This window comes from Vulpes lagopus, chromosome 4 (genome assembly GCF_018345385.1).
Source record: "Vulpes lagopus strain Blue_001 chromosome 4, ASM1834538v1, whole genome shotgun sequence".
NCBI lineage: Eukaryota > Metazoa > Chordata > Mammalia > Carnivora > Canidae > Vulpes > Vulpes lagopus.
The window spans coordinates 92,845,478-92,861,386 of NC_054827.1; the positions used below are offsets into that span (position 1 = coordinate 92,845,478).

Sequence of the window (15,909 nt, forward strand, 5' to 3'; positions counted from 1 at the left end):
CCTGTGTCTTTTGATAGAAGCATTTAATTCATTTACATTCAAGGTAATTATTGATATATATGTATTTATTGTTATTTTATTTGTTTTGGGGTTGTTTCTGAAGATTTTCTCTGATCCCTTTTTTCTATTTCAAGGTTTGCTGATTTTTCTTTAATGATATACTTTCTTTCTCTTTATTTTTTGCATGTTTAGTAACGGCTTTTGATATATGGTTACCTTTAGGTTTGTATATAATCTCTTGCGCTTAGAGCAATGTTTATTAAATTGATAGTTGTTTAAATTTGAACCCATTCTTTACTCTTCTCTCCATGTTAAGCTATATGTTATTATATTTTATGTCTTTTTTTGTGAGTTCCTTGAGTTTTTACAAAACATTCATTTTAACTGCTTTAGGGTGTTCTACTTTTACACCGTCACTTTTTATTTCTCCTTTCAACCTAAAAAGTCTTCTTTAATACTTCTTCCAGGACAGGTTTAATGATCACAAACTCTTAGTTTTTGTTTATATGGGAAACTCTTTAGCTCTCCATTGTGAATGATAGCCTTGCTAGATAGAATATTCTTGATTGCAGATTTTTCCTTATTCATTACTTTGAATACGTTTTGCCACTCCCTTCCAGCTTGCAAAGTTTCTGCTGAAAAATCTCCTGCCAGCTTTATGGGTTTCCCATGTAAGTTACTGTCTTTTGTTTTACACTTAAAACTTTTTTCTTTTTCACTATATTTTGCCAATATAAGTATAAGGTGTCTTGATATGGATCTGCTTTTGTTGATTTTGTAAGGGTTTCTCTGCCTCTTGGATCTGGATATCTGTTTCCTTCCCAGAGTAGGTAGTTTTCAGCTATTATTTCTTCAATTCTATTTCTGCTCCCTTTTTTTCCTTTTCTTTTAGGACTGATGTAATACAAATGTTCTTATGTTAGATGGAGTCACTGAGTTCCCTAAGTCTATTCTTATTTTGCATAATTCTTTTTTTTTTTTCCAGCTTGATTACTTTCCATTATTCTGTCTTCTAGGTCACTAATTCATTCCTCTGCTCCTTCTAGCATGCTGTTCATTCTGTTAAGCTTGTTTCTTGTTTTGTTTATTGATCCCTTTATCTCTGCTATGTTGCCTTTTTTAAAATTTATTTTTTAATTCAAGTTTTGTTAACATATAGTGCAATATTGAGTTCTGGAGTAGAATTCAGTGATTCATCACTTACATAAATACCCATTGCTCATCACAACAAGTGCCCTCTTTAATACCCATCACCCATTTAGCTGATCGTCCCCCTCCCTCCCTCCATCAGTTCTCAGTTTGGTCTCTGTCATTAAGGGTCATTTATGGCTTCTTTTTCTCTCTTCTTTTTTTCTTTTCCCCCTTCCCATATGTTCATCTGTTTATTTCTTAAATTCCACATATGCATGAGATCATATGGTATTTGTCTTTCTCTAACTGACTTATTTCACATTCTTCTATGTCATTACTTATTTTTGTGTTAAGGGTCTTACTCATGTCTTTCACTCTTTGCTCAAGTCCAGTGAGTATCCTTATGATCATTATTTTAAATTCTCTATCAGGCTAGTCCCTTATATCTGTTTTGCTTAAATCTCTGGCCATGACTTGTCCTGTTCTTTCCCTTGGGATAAATTTCTCTGTCCTTTCATTTTGTCTGAGTCTCTGTGCACCTAATGGCCTTGTGAAGACCACAACATATAGTACCCTACAGTGTGATGTCCTCTGTTGCCCAATGTCTGGCACTTCCAGGAGTATCTCTAGTGTGTGCTGCATATGTTCTGCTTTATGCCCTAGCTGTTTTATCATTCAGGCCAGTCATCTGCAGAGGCTGTGGGCAGTGTTGAGTCCCTGGCCTGAATGTGGACATTTTCACCAGGTGTGTTCTAGTCTGTTTATGAAATGAGATCTGTCACCACCACTACCTAAACTGAGGCTCTGCAAAACCTCTCAGATAGAGGAGGCATAGTGTGAGTAGGGTTTTGGGCTGGTCTTCTGAGGGTGGCCTGCCGCACTGGGACTGAGGTAAGGGTGACTGAGAGGAGTGGTTCCACTGCAGTGGGGCGGGGGGGGGGGGGCTTGGTGCCAGCAAGTTAGTTTTAGCACTGTGCTGGTTCCTGCAGGTGGCCCTGTGCTTATAAGAGGCAGGGGAGGGAAGTAGCACCAGCAGTTCCTTTATTCTTGGAGGGTTCCCTTTGTGAACACTGTCTTTCTAGGATGAGTTCTGAAAGGAGTAAGTAACCTTCCCCACTGTGTGTCCTAGGTGCTTTTCGGATTGCTTGTTTCCACATTGTATGTCTATGGGTTGTTGCCTGCCTTCTCTCTAAGACCAGCAGGATGCCCTCCAGTCTCTATCTCAGCCAAGGATGCTGGCTTTTAAAACTCCAGGTTTTAAGCTGGGCTGATTGCTGGAACTCAATAACATTGGCCTCTCTCTCTTTCCAAACCAATTGCTGTGGGGATTTGTTTTCCCTGCAGGATCCCCAATATGCTAGCCCGTCTCTCAGCCTTCTCTGCGACTGCAGCTCCCTCCATAACACAATGGCCACAGTCTCTCTCTCAAAACATATCTCTGCACTTCCTACCATCTGTGATGTGGCATCTTCTCTACGTTTAGTTGTGGAGTTTGTTCTGCTAGTCTTCAGGTAGATTTCTGGAGGTATTTAGAATGATGTGATAGTTATCTAGTTGTAGTTGTGGGATGAGGGGAAGCTAGGGTCATACCACCATCTTCCAACCTGCATAATTTTATTTTGTTTCTTTTATGTCATTTGTGCTTTTTGATTTGATTTCTGCCTATGAAATCTTTGTTTCTACTCAGGTTATGGTGGCATCCTTCTGTGTTTTCCTCTAGTAGTTTATAGCTTTAGTTTTACCTACAGGCCTGTAAACTATTTTGAGTTAACTTTTTCATATAGCTGAGGCATGAATCAAGGTTCAGTATTTTCCCTATCATTATCCAGTTGATGTAGCACCATTTATTAAAGAGATTTCTCCATTGAATTATACTGCTGTTCTGGTCCGTGCTTTGACTGTACACGTGTGGATATATTTTTTAACTTTGTTCTGTTACATTGTATATGTCTATGCTTATGCCAGTACCATACTGTCTTGATTATGTAGTTTTATAATAAATCTTAAAGTGAGATTGTGGAAGTCCTACAGCTTTGTTCCTCTTTTTCAAGACTGCCAAACTATTTCTTTAGGAAAATAAGTCTACATATTTAATAATTGATATACAAAATGATTTAAAGTATTAAATCCACATATAAGTCAATGAATACTAGTGCTCAAATTGATTCTACTTAATACCCTCATCTAGCTATGTTGGTGTTTGGAAAGAAAATTTCTTTATTCCTAGTCCTTTTTAAATAACCCTATGAAAACTGTGGCCTCTTTTTACACAGTTTTAAAGTCAAGGCATTACTTAATTAGTAAAGGACATAGTGATGGACTCTAGCTTTGCTGTTTGCAGCAACTTCTATTGTTACTATAGGAGCACACATAAATGGAAGCAATTTTTCTGTGATATAATTCAGAAAGTAAATAAACTAGATGGCTATCTGTGTTTTTGTGCTAGAAAGTCATATTTTAAGGATGTTTGTGATGCACTTATATAACTAAAAATGAAATGTTTTAAAAGCCACAAGTCCATAGTTGGACAGTGTCCCTGCCAACTGATGTTCTCATCCTGGCAAGTCTCTTTTGTATTTGTACAACATTTCTTTGTTTTATAGTCCAACTGTTATAAACAGGCATTCAACCCCCAGTTAGCACCCAAGTTTTCCAGTGTGAGACAAACCCCCTGCAATTTAGCTCTTGGTATCTCCACCTGGGAGTGGAGGAGAGGACAGATGAGTTTAGGCAAACAAACAGAAAATCCTCCATATTCTATTCTATAATTTTGTGGCACTCTGTTCTTGCTGAGCCCAGAGGGCTTGAAGTATCGTGGCTATCAGCTGGGAAACGGAGTGTGGGTAGAGGTTTGAATGAGTGCCTCCTGAGGTTATCAGGTGAGTGACTTTAGGATCTTTAGATACAGTGATGTTTGAAGATGAAACCTGAAGAAACCAACTGGGTTTAGAACATAGAGAAAAATATCTATTTATGATAGAGATTGAGGGCTGTTATGGAATGCAAACACTGAGGAACTCATGGCTACAGAAGGAGGAAGGAACCTGTGGCAGCCAGCTCAATGAAGAAGCTGTGCACAGGTGGATGGGTAAGCAGAGCCATGGACCTCCTTCAGGGCAGAGCACAAGGGATGCTCCTGGTTTGAGGCCTTTGGAGACCATCTGGAGGAGCTTCACCTTGATTTGTAGCAGGATGGGTATCCAGATAGAAAATATGATTTATTAAGTGTCCATGGAAGCAGAAAGATTTTTGCTTAATATTGGCTTTAAACGTGAGTGTGCTCTAAACAGCTTTTGGATTTCATCAAATACAGGCTCCTCCTAGAGCATATGAATGAGAGGGACTGAGAGATTTGGAGCTCCTTTGACAAAAGGGTGACCAAAATTTTGTCATTTCGCCATCCTTTGGTACCAGCTTTCTCCCCATTTTAGTAACATATTTTTTTTTCAAACTTCCAAATGCATGTGCTACATGGTCGTCAATGGTGCTGGGAAACGTAGCAGTGAAAGAGGAGAGCCCATGGGTTTTCATTGCATTGGCCACTGGCATCCTTGGACCAGTTTTCACTTCATGAGGGTCACTCACATTCCAGCAACTGGTATGATGGCTATCCCTGACTCCATAAGCACTGATGACCAAACTATATTCGTTAGAATAAAAAAAGTTGGTGTTCCCTGCCCCCAGCATTCTGTGTTTCTCCCTACGAAAGATTGTGATTCCTTGATTTTAAAGTCTCTAAAATTTTTCTACATCATAGATAAATTTTAAAACGTTGAGTGGATTATTATGTGCATCTGCCATAAAAATGAGCTTCAAAATGTTGTAGAATGACATACATTTACAATTATTTAAATTAATGGATAAGAATATTTACTTATACACAAAAGAGAACTGAAGTGATTATACTAATATGAAAATCGTAGATTTTTAAGACAAAAATATATTAAAAACAAAAAACATGTTATAACAGTGAAATGTTCCATCTATCAGGATGACGTAACAATTATAAATCAATATGTACCTAACAACAAAGTCTCAAAATACATTAAGCAAAACTAACATAATAAAGAAAGAAATAGGGACACCTGGGTGGCTCAGCGGTTGGGTGTCTGCCTTTGGCTCAGGGCATGATCCCAGGTCAGGGGATCAAGTCCTGCATTGGCCTCCCCTCAGGGAATCTACTTCTCCCTCTGCCTATGTCTCTGTCTCTCTCTCTCTATGTGTGTCTCATGAATAAACAAAATCTTTTAAAAAATTAAAAAAATAAAAATAGAAAAACAATAGTAGTTGGAGACTTCAGTATCCTAGGTTCAAAAATTTAAAAGATTTTTGTAGAAAAGCTAAGCAGAAGATCACCCAGGATTAGAAGACTTGAATGACATTATACCAACTTCTGTTTAATATTTTAATTATTACAGTTGGATTTATATATGCCACTTTGTTGTATTTGTCTCATGTATTTTCTGTTTATATACTCATTTATCATTTTATTTGCATAAAGTGAAAATTTCTATTGTAAGTTAATTCCTTTAGTAATTTTGTACTGTATATATTTTTATTGAACTATTTTATTGAAAATGGTATTCAACATTATATTAGTTTCAACATAGTGATTACATGACAAAATGATCATCATGAGAAGTCTAGTTACCGTGTGTCACCACACAAAGTTATTAAAGTATAAATGATTATATTCCCTGTTATTCTTTATATTCCTTTATTTTATAACCAGAAGTTTGTACTTCTCAATCCTCTTCACCTGTTTTGCCCATCCCTCCATACTTCTCCCTTCTGGCAACAGTTTGTTCTTTCTTTTTGTAAGTCTGCTCTATTTTGTTTTCTTTTATTCTGTTTTTTAGATTCCATGTAAGTGAGATCACACTGTATTTGTCTTTCTTTGTCCAACTTACCTTATTTGGCATAATACCCTCTGGTCCATCCATGTTGTCACAAATGACAAGATTTCATTCTTATGACTGAGTAAGATTCCACTGTGTGTGTGTGTATCTATGTCTGTATCTACCCCCCACCCCCTTCTTCATCCATTCATCTGTCAATGGGGACTTTAGGTGTTTCCATAATATGGAAATTCCATATGGGAAATAATGCTGCAGTAAACATGAGTGTATATAGCTTTTGAAATGAATATCTTTGTTTTCTTTACGTAAATACATAGCAGTGGAGTTATTGAGTCATATGGTAGATCTGTTTTTAACTTTTTGAGGAAACATCGTAAAATTTTTCCTAGTGGTTGCATCAATTTACATTCTCACCAACAGTGCATGAGGATTCCCTTTATCTATATCTTTACTGACACTTGTTATTTCTGCTCTTTTTGACTATAGCTATTATAGCAAATGTGAGATGATACCTCACTGTGGTTTAGATTTGCATTTCCCTGATGATTAGTGATATTGAACATCTTTTCATGTGTCTGTTGGCCAGCTGTATGTCGCCTTTAGAGAAATATCCATATCCTCTGTGCATTTTAAAATCAGATTATTTGGGGTTGTTTTGGTGTTGGGTTGTATGAGTTCTTTGTATATATATGTATATATATATATATATATATTTAGATTTTATTTATTTGTTCATGAGAGACACACAGAGAGAGCGAGAGAGGCAGAGACACAGGCACACAGGCAGAGGGAGAAGCAGGCTCCATGCAGGGAGCCTGATGTGGTATTCGATTCTGGGACTGCAGGATCAAGCCCTAGGCTGAAGGCAGGCGCTAAACCACTGAGCCACTCAGGGATCCCTTTATATATTTTAGATAGTAATAATCCCTTATCAGGTATGTCACTTGCAAATTTCTTTCCCCATTCATCATGTTGCCTTTTTGTATTGTTGACTACTTCCTTTGCTGTGCAAAGGATTTTTAGTTTGATATCATAGTCTCAATAGTTTGTTTTTGCCTTTGTTTCCCTTACCTGAAGAGATATATCCAGAAAAATGTTGTGGAATCTGATGTCCAAAAAATTACTGCATATGTTTTCTTTTAGGAGTTTTATGGTTTCAGGTCTTACAGTAGGCCTTTAACCCATTTTTTTTTTTTTTTTAACCCATTTTGAGTTAACTTTTGTAAATGGTGTAAGAAAGTAGTCTAGTTACATTGTTTTGCATGTAGCTGACCAGTTCTCTAACACCATTTATTGAAGAGACTTTTTTCCTTATTGTATACTCTTGTCTCCTTTGTTGTAGATTGACCATGTAAACATCAGTATAACTTGCTCTCTATTCTATTTTTTAAATTTGTGTGTGTGTCAGTGTGCCTGCACATCAGTACTATACTGTTTTGATTACTATAGCTTTGTAGTATAGTTTAAAATAAAAAAGCATGACATTTCCAGTTTTGTTCTTTCTCAAGAATACTTTGGCTATTTGGGGTCTTTTGTGGTTCCATACAAATTTTAATATTCTTTGTACTATATCTGTGAAAAATGCCACTGATATTTTTGATAAAGATTTTTGAATCTATAGTTTGCTTTGAGTATGTACATTTTAACAATATTAATTCTTTTAATCCATGAACAGGGTATATCTTTTCATTTGTATGTGTCATCTTTAATTTCTTTCATCAATGTCTGATAGATTTATTCTTAGATATTTTATTCTTTATGATGCTATTGTAAGTGGGATTATTTCCTTAATTTCTCTTTCTGGTAGTTCATTATTGGTGTACAGAAACACAACAGAGAGAGAAGTTAAGATGTTGGAGGAGTAGGGGGACCCTAAGGGTATCTCCTCCCTTGGATACAATTTGATAGTTATCAAATCTTTCTGAACATCCAATAAACCAATTAGAGATCTGAGAAAACAAATGCTGCAAATCTACTAGTAGAAAAGTAACCAACGTTTGGAAGATAGGAGGTGTGGAGACTTGAATCCAGTGTGATATAGCTGAGGATATGGTGGTGGGGGAGGGAACCTGCTTAAGGAGGCTACTACGAGTATTTTAAACAGCAGAGTGCAAAATCAGTACTTTTAGAAGTCTGCTACAGTGGGGCATGTACCTGGCTTAGAAGTGCTCAGGAGGTGAGTGCTGTGGAATCCCAGGTGTGACAATGTGGTCTCAGGATGCCCTAGGTCACAGGAAGAACTAGTAGTGCCTGAGTGCGAAGAATTCCCAGACCTAGGAGCTTGGAAGCCACCTGAGAACAGTGTAAGTCACTTGGGTGGTTCAGCGGTTGAGCATCTGCTTTCAGCTGAGGGCATGATCCTGGAGTCCCGCGATCGAGTCCCGCATCGGGCTCCCTGCATGGAGCTTGCTTCTCTCTCTGCCTGTGTCTCTGCTTCTCTCTCTCTCTGTGTCTCTCATGGATAAATTAATAAAATATTAAAAAAAGAAAAAAGAACAGTAAGTCTATGTGTCAGCTCTATGCTCTGTGTTGGCATAAACTGCAAACTGTGGTGTCGTCCTGTGACTGTTTTCTGGGAGGAGTCCAACAAAAGGCAGAAGTGTGGTGAGCACCTCCCTGCACCCCCCCTACTGCCCCAAGAGGAACAGGGCAGGGCCACGCTATGGGAGTCCCTAAAATTTCAAGTTTTGAAACTCAGTAGCATACCTGAGATAAAAACGCTCCATCAAGGAAAATAAGGCGAATCTTTGTTTACCCTTAAGATCACTTCAAAATATGTCATCATTTTTTTTAATTTTATTTATTTATTTATGAGAGACACAGAGAGGCAGAGACATAGGAAGAAGGAGAAGCAGGCTTCCTGCAGGGAGCAAGATGGGGAACTTGATCCCAGGACCCCAGGATCACAACCTGAGCTGAAGGCAGATGCTCAACCACTAAGTTGCTCAGGTGCCCCAAAATATGTCAGCATTTTGACAGTCTTATATGACCCACTCCAAACTTTTCCTTTGTGATGGGGGTTGGGTGGGAAATGGAGCTGGAATACTTTGATGCAAATCCTAGAATTCTGTATTTCTCTAATAATCAAGTTGGGAGCTAGAAGATTCATCTCTATAAATAACTATTCAAGGATATAAAAGAAAAAAAAACAAAAACGCTCGATCACAAAGATGGGTGAGTACAGAGTTCTGATGGCAACTGGGGAGACAGAGTGATTGATTGCTTTTCTTTGAGGGCTCACTGAAGACTGTGTTTTGGGGGTGAATTTTCAGCTCCAGGACTAGAGGGCACAGCCATTTTCATCCCCCTCATCAGTGCTGAAAGCCTTCTGGGAGCAAAATTGCACCACCTAGTGGAGTGTGCAGCCACTTACAGCAAGCTCTGCCTCCCTGTGCCCAGGAAAAACATTTTCATCACAGGGTAAATCCACCAGAGAAACAGTGCCACAGACCCCTCCCCCAGAAGATCAGCACAGACAGTTTGCTCTTACCAAATTTACTGATCTTAGAGCACTGAAGACCTTCAGCTCTCGGGGAAAACAGTATATAGCATTCTTTGTATTTTTATTCTTTAGTGTTTTAGTATTTTTTCATTTATTTTCTCAATTTTTTATTCCTTTTTACTTTTTATGTATACTGTACATATTCTTTAATTTGTTTTCTTTCATTGTATTTTCATATATGTGTGTGTATATGTGATATATATACACACACATATATGTTTTTCTCTTTCTTATTTTGGGATCTAGTTTCTTTTAACAAGCAGACCAAAACACACCCAGAATCTAGGGTATTTTTGTTGTTGTTGTTGTTTTTGTTCATTTTCTTCCTTTCTTTTCTGGAAAATGAAGAGACAGAGCTCATCCCAAAAGAAGGAACAGAAGGCAGTACTCACTGTCAGGGATTTAACCAATAATAGATATTAATAAGATGTCTGAATTAGAATTTAAAACGGTGACTATAAAGATACTAACTGGGCATAAAAAAGCATAGAGGATACTGGAGAATCCCTTACTGTAGAGATAAGAGAACTAAAATCTAGTCAGACCAAAATTAAAAATGCTATTGCATAGAGGCCCCAAGTGAAGACCATAAAAATGAGGGTAACGGAACAGAAGAGTGAATCAGTGATACAGAACACAGGATAATGGAAAATAAGAAATTTGAAAAGAAGTGGGAAACAAAACTATGATATCATGAAGGTAGACTTAGGGAACTCCGCGATTCCATAATGTGAAATAATATCTATATTCTAGACATCTCAGAAGATGAAAAGTGGGAAAAAGGGGCAGAAAATTGATTTGAACAAATATAGCTGAAAACTTTCCTAATCTGGGAAAGGAAACAGGCATTGAAGTCCAGGAGGCACAGAGAACCCCCCAAAATTAATAAAAATAGGTCAACATCTCAACATATAATAGTGAAACTTACAAATTTCAAAGAGAAAGATAAAATCCTGAAAGCAGCCTGGGACAAGAGGTCCCCCCTACAAGGATAGACACATAAAGTTGGTAGCAGATCTGTCCAGGCCAGAAGGACTGGCATGATATATTCAGGATGCTAAATGAGAGAAATATGCAGCTAAAAATATTTCTTTCAGGAAGGTTGTCATTCAAAGTAGAGAGCTAAAGAGTTTCCAGAACAAACAGAAACTAAAGGAATTTGTGAGCATTAAGCTAGCTCTACAAGAAATATTAAAGGGGATCATTTGAATGAAATGAGAGCCCCAAAGTAACATAGACCAGAAAGGAACAATCTACAGAAACAATGACTTTACAGCTAATATAATGGCACTAAATTAATATCTTTCAATAACTGTTCTGAATGTAAATGGCCCAAATGCTCCAATTGGGAGACATAGGGTATCAAAATGGATAAAAAAACAAGACCTGTTGATATGCTGTCTACAAGAGACTCATTTTAGACCCAAAGACACCTACAGATTAAAAGTGAGGGGGTGGATAGTATGCCTGGGTTGCTCAGTGGTTGAGTACCTGCCTTTGGCTTAGGACATGATCGCGGGGTCCTGGATCGAGTCCTGTATTGGGCTCCCTGCAGGGAGCCTGCTTCTCCCTCTGCCTATGTCTCTGCATCTCTGTCTGTGTCTCTCATGAATAAATAAATAAAATCCTTAAAAATAAATAAGTAAAACAAAGACTATAACAAGAGATGAAGACGGACACTATATCATACTAAAGAGGTCTATCCATTAGAAGACCTCACAACTGTAAATATTTATGTCCCTAACTTGGAAGTAGCCAAATACACAAATCAAGTAATAACAAACTTAAACTCATTGATGATAATATAGCAATGGTAGGGAATTTTAATGCCCCACTCACAGCAATGGACATATCATCTAAGCAGATCAACAGGGAAACAAGGGCTTTGAATGACACACTGGACCTCATGGACTTCACAGATATATTCAGAGCATTTCATCCTAAAGCAGCAGAATACACATTCTTCTTGAGCACACATGGAACATTCCCCAGAATAGATCACATACTAGGTCACAAATCAGGTCTCAACTGGTACAAAAAGATTGAGAACATATCATGCATATTTTCAGACCACAATACTATGAAACTTGAAGTCAACCACAAGAAGAAATTTGAAAGGGTCCCAAATACTTGGAGGTTAAAGAACATCTACCAAGGAATGAATGGGCCAAGCAGGAAATTAAAGAAGAACTTAAAAAATACATGGAAACAAATGAAAATGAAAACACAACAGTTCAAAAGCTTTGGGGTGCAGCAAAAGCGGTCCTAAGAGGGAAGTGTATAGCAATACAGGCTTTCCTCAAGTAACAAGAAGTCTCAAATATGTAACCTAACCTATCTAAAGGAGCTGGAAAAAAAAAGCAAATAAAACCTAAATCTAGCAGGAGAAGGGAAATAATAAAGATTAGAGCAGAAATCATGGGGTTGCCTAGGTGGCTCAATCAGTTAAGTGTCTGCCTTTGTCTCATGTCATGATCCTAGAGTCCGGGGATCAAGCCCCAAGTCAGGCTTCCTGCTCAGCAGGGAGCCTGCTTCTCCCTCTCCCTCTGCCTGCTGCTCCCCCTGCTTGTGCAATCTCTCTCTCAAATAAATAAATTTTAAAAAATTAGAGCAGAAATCAGTGATATAAAAATTGGTAAAACAGTAGAACACATCAACAAAGCTGATTATTTGGAAGATTTAATAATATTGATAAACCCCTAGCCAGACTTATCGAAAAGAAAAGAGAAAGGACCCAAATAAATAAAATCATGAATGAAAGAGGAGAGATCACAGCCAACACCAAAGAAATGCGATTATAAGAGAATATTATGAGCAGTTATATGCTAACAAATTAGGCAATCTGGAAGAAATGAATGCATTCCTAGATATATACGAATTACCAAAACTGAAACAGGAAGAAATAGAAAACCTAAACAGACTCATAATCAGTAAAGAAATTAAAGCAGTAATCAAAAACCTCCCAACAAACAGGAGTTGAGGGCCAGATGGCCTCCCAGTGGAATTTTACCAAACATTTAAAGACATAAAATCTATTTTCTGAAACTATTCCAGAAAATAGAAATAGAGGGAAAACTTGAAACTCATTCTATGAGGTCAGCATTACTTTGATTCCCAAACCAGACAAAGGCCCCATTAAAAAGGAGAATTGTAGACCAATATCCTTGATGAACATGGATGCAAAAATTCTCACCAAGATACTAGCTAATACGATACAATAGTATATTAAAGGGATTATTCACCACGATTGTGTGGAAATTATTTCTGGGCTGCAGTGGTGGCTCAGCATCTGCAAATCATTCAGTGTGATACTTCATATTAATAAAAGGATAAGAATCATATGATTCTGTCAAAGATGCAGAAAAAGCATTTGACAAAATACAGTATTCTTATTGATAAAAACCATATGCTATGTAAGGATAGTGGGAGCATACCTCAATATCATAAAAACCATTACAAAAGACCCACAGTGAATATCATCCTCAATGGGGAAAAACAGAGCTTTTCCCATAAGATCAAGTACACAACACAGATGTCTGCTCGCACCACTGCTGCTAACTACAGCACTGGAAGTCCTACCTCAGCAATCAGACAACAGAAGGAAATAAAAAGCATCCAAATCAGCAAAGAACTCAAACTTTCACTCTTCATAGACGATATGATATTCTGTGTAGAAAACCCAAAGGACTCCACCCAGAAATTGCTAGAACTGATTCAGGAATTCAACAAGGTGGCAGGATATAAAATCAGTACACAGAAATTACTTGCATTTCTGTACACTAACAAAGAAGCATGACAAAGAGAAATTAAGGAATCAATCCCATTTGGAATTGCACCAAAACCAAAGAGATACCTAGGAATGAACCTAACCAAAGAGGTAAAGGATCTGTCCTTTGGAAACTATAGAATGCTTGTGAAAGAAATTGAGGAAGACACAAAAAATGGAAAAAACATTCCATACTCATGGATTGGAAGAACAAATATTATCAAAATGTCTGTGGTATCTAAAAGCAATCCACACATGCAAAGCATTCCCTGTTAAAATACCATCAGCATTTTTCACAGAGCTAGAGCAAACAATCCTAAAATTTGTGTGAAATGAGAAAAAAAACCCCAACTAGCCAAAGGAATGTTGAAAATGCAAACCAAAACTGGATGGAGGCATCACAATCTGAACTTTAAGCCGTATTACAAAGCTGTGATCATAAAGACAGTGTGGTACTGGCGCAAAAACAGACACATTGATCAATGGAACAGAAGAGAGAACCCAGTAAAGGACCCTCAATGCAATGGTCATCTAATCTTTGACAAAACAGGAAAGAATATCCACTGGAAAAAGGACAGTTTCTTCAACAAATGGTGTTGGGAAAATTGGACAGCCATGAGCAGAAAAATGAAACTGGCCCATTCTTCTACACCACACACACAAACTCAAAATGGGTGAAAGACCTAAATGTGAGATAGAAATCCACCAGAATCCTAGAGGAGAACACAGGCAGCAACTTCTGTGACCTCAGCCACAGTAACTTCTTGCTAGACAGGTCTCCAAAGGCAAGGGAAACAAAAGCCCTCCTTAATGTTCGTTTCCCAGAGTTAGGAGTGTCTCATGATTTGTCTTCCTCTCTAATTTTTCCCCACTCAGTACCCCCCCCCCTTCTCTTAGGATCCCTTTCACTATTAGAATTAGGTACTTTAGTTTGAACTGAAGAAACCTGTCAGATGAGCATTTTGACATATCTGAAATTGTGTAACTATGTGTCTCAGAGTTCAGGAGACCATCTTGCTGCAGGTTCCTGTCATACAGGCAGGAAGAGGGACCCATGTGATGGGAAGGCCTGGGCACCTGTTCATGTTTCTGCCTGACTGCATGGGGATATATTAGGGTAACCTAACAATACAAGAGACTGTGTAAAATGTCAAATGACTGAGTGAGTGAAAAGGTCTGCTGCCCAAATGGTTGAAAAAGAGCTAAATCATAAATTCTAAGTTTTTAAAAAAGGTTTTATTTATTTATTCATGAGCGACAGAGAGAGGGAGAGACACAGGAGAGAGGGAGAAGCAGGCTCCATGCAGGGAGCCTGACGTGGGACTCCATCCCGGGTCTCCAGGATCACGCCCTGGGCCGAAGGCAGCACTAAACCGCTGGGCCACCCGGGGGCTGCCCCTATAAATTCTAAATTATGAAAATTGAGTAACCTATTTAAGCATCAAATCATTGAACCCTATGCTCATAAAATTATCGTATAAATGGGTTGCAGTAAATGTGCATGAGAGAACTGGACTTCAACATAAACTACATGCCAAAGAATATGTGTGTCTCTGGGTGGCATCATGAGCCAAAAAATAATTTTTTATAAAGGTTTTACTTGTTTGGGTCAGGTTGTGTTCATTGCAAAAAAAAAAAATCTGAATTTGCCACTTTTAGTGGTTACTCGTGCTGCTATTTATAGAATAACTTAAAGAGTAAATAAGCAGTATGGCATTCATTGTTTTTAGTTTTATTTTCATGTAAAAACTGCTTTTTTGAAAAGATTTTATTTATTTATTCACAGAGACACAGAGAGACATAAGCGGAGAGAGAAGCAGGCTTCCTACAGGGAGCCTGATGTGGGACTCGATCTGATCCAGGGACTCCAGGATCATGCCCTGGGCAGAAGGCAGACGCTCAACCACTGAGCCACCCAGGGGTCCCTAAAAACTCCTTTTTAAGTATGTAGTTTGTAAACCCCTTGCTTTATACTTTTCTCACATTTTTATCTCTTTCATAGGTACCTCCTATTTAACAGACATTGTGTGGTGGGCAGGCACAATTGCAAGTAAGTACCTAGTGTGGTGAAAAGTGTGTTTTCTTTCTTAAGATCAGTCATTCCTCTGGTTGGACTGGAGGGGGTGGAATGAGTACAGCTCCAATCTTTGGGCTGAAGACCAATGTAGGAGGCATTGGAGGGAGGGAGGAGGTAGAGTTCCTGCTGCCTGCAATTAGTTCTGAATTTAGTCCAGGTCTGACTGTCCTGGGCCCAAAGAAATTAAAACAGCTTCTGCTTACTCACCTGTAGTCAGGCTGTTGATATTTGGTGAAATTTCATATTTTGTTGAACATAATTGGTTTTACAAAGGAGAGTTTCTTCACTTAGCCTTAAGTACAGGATCATGTAATAGCATATAAAAGAGGTCACACACAGAGGTTTATGTGCTATCATATAAAAATAATAAGATTGGAGTTCAGAGCCCTACATATATAAAGAAAAATTGTGTTAGAAAATTCATAAATATCATGAGGTTTATTTGTCACACATTGTCTTTTAGGCAAGGTGTTGTCTAGCAGATGATGTTTCCTTTTATTGAGGAGCTCATCTTAAAGCTCTGTCTTGATACAGTCCCAGTGCAGTCCTGTGCGGGCAGCAGTTTTTCCACTTG

General features: G+C 38.0%; 1 protein-coding gene across 1 annotated transcript in view; it reads left to right on the top strand.

The window, feature by feature from the left end:
• NIPA1 (NIPA magnesium transporter 1) overlaps positions 1-15,909 on the top strand; it is a 53,522-nt gene that overhangs the window by 8,911 nt on the left and 28,702 nt on the right. Inside the window, exon 2 of the mRNA XM_041753433.1 lies at positions 15,261-15,308. Within this exon, the coding sequence (XP_041609367.1) occupies positions 15,261-15,308 (48 nt within the window). The remainder of the gene's footprint in view (positions 1-15,260; positions 15,309-15,909) is intronic.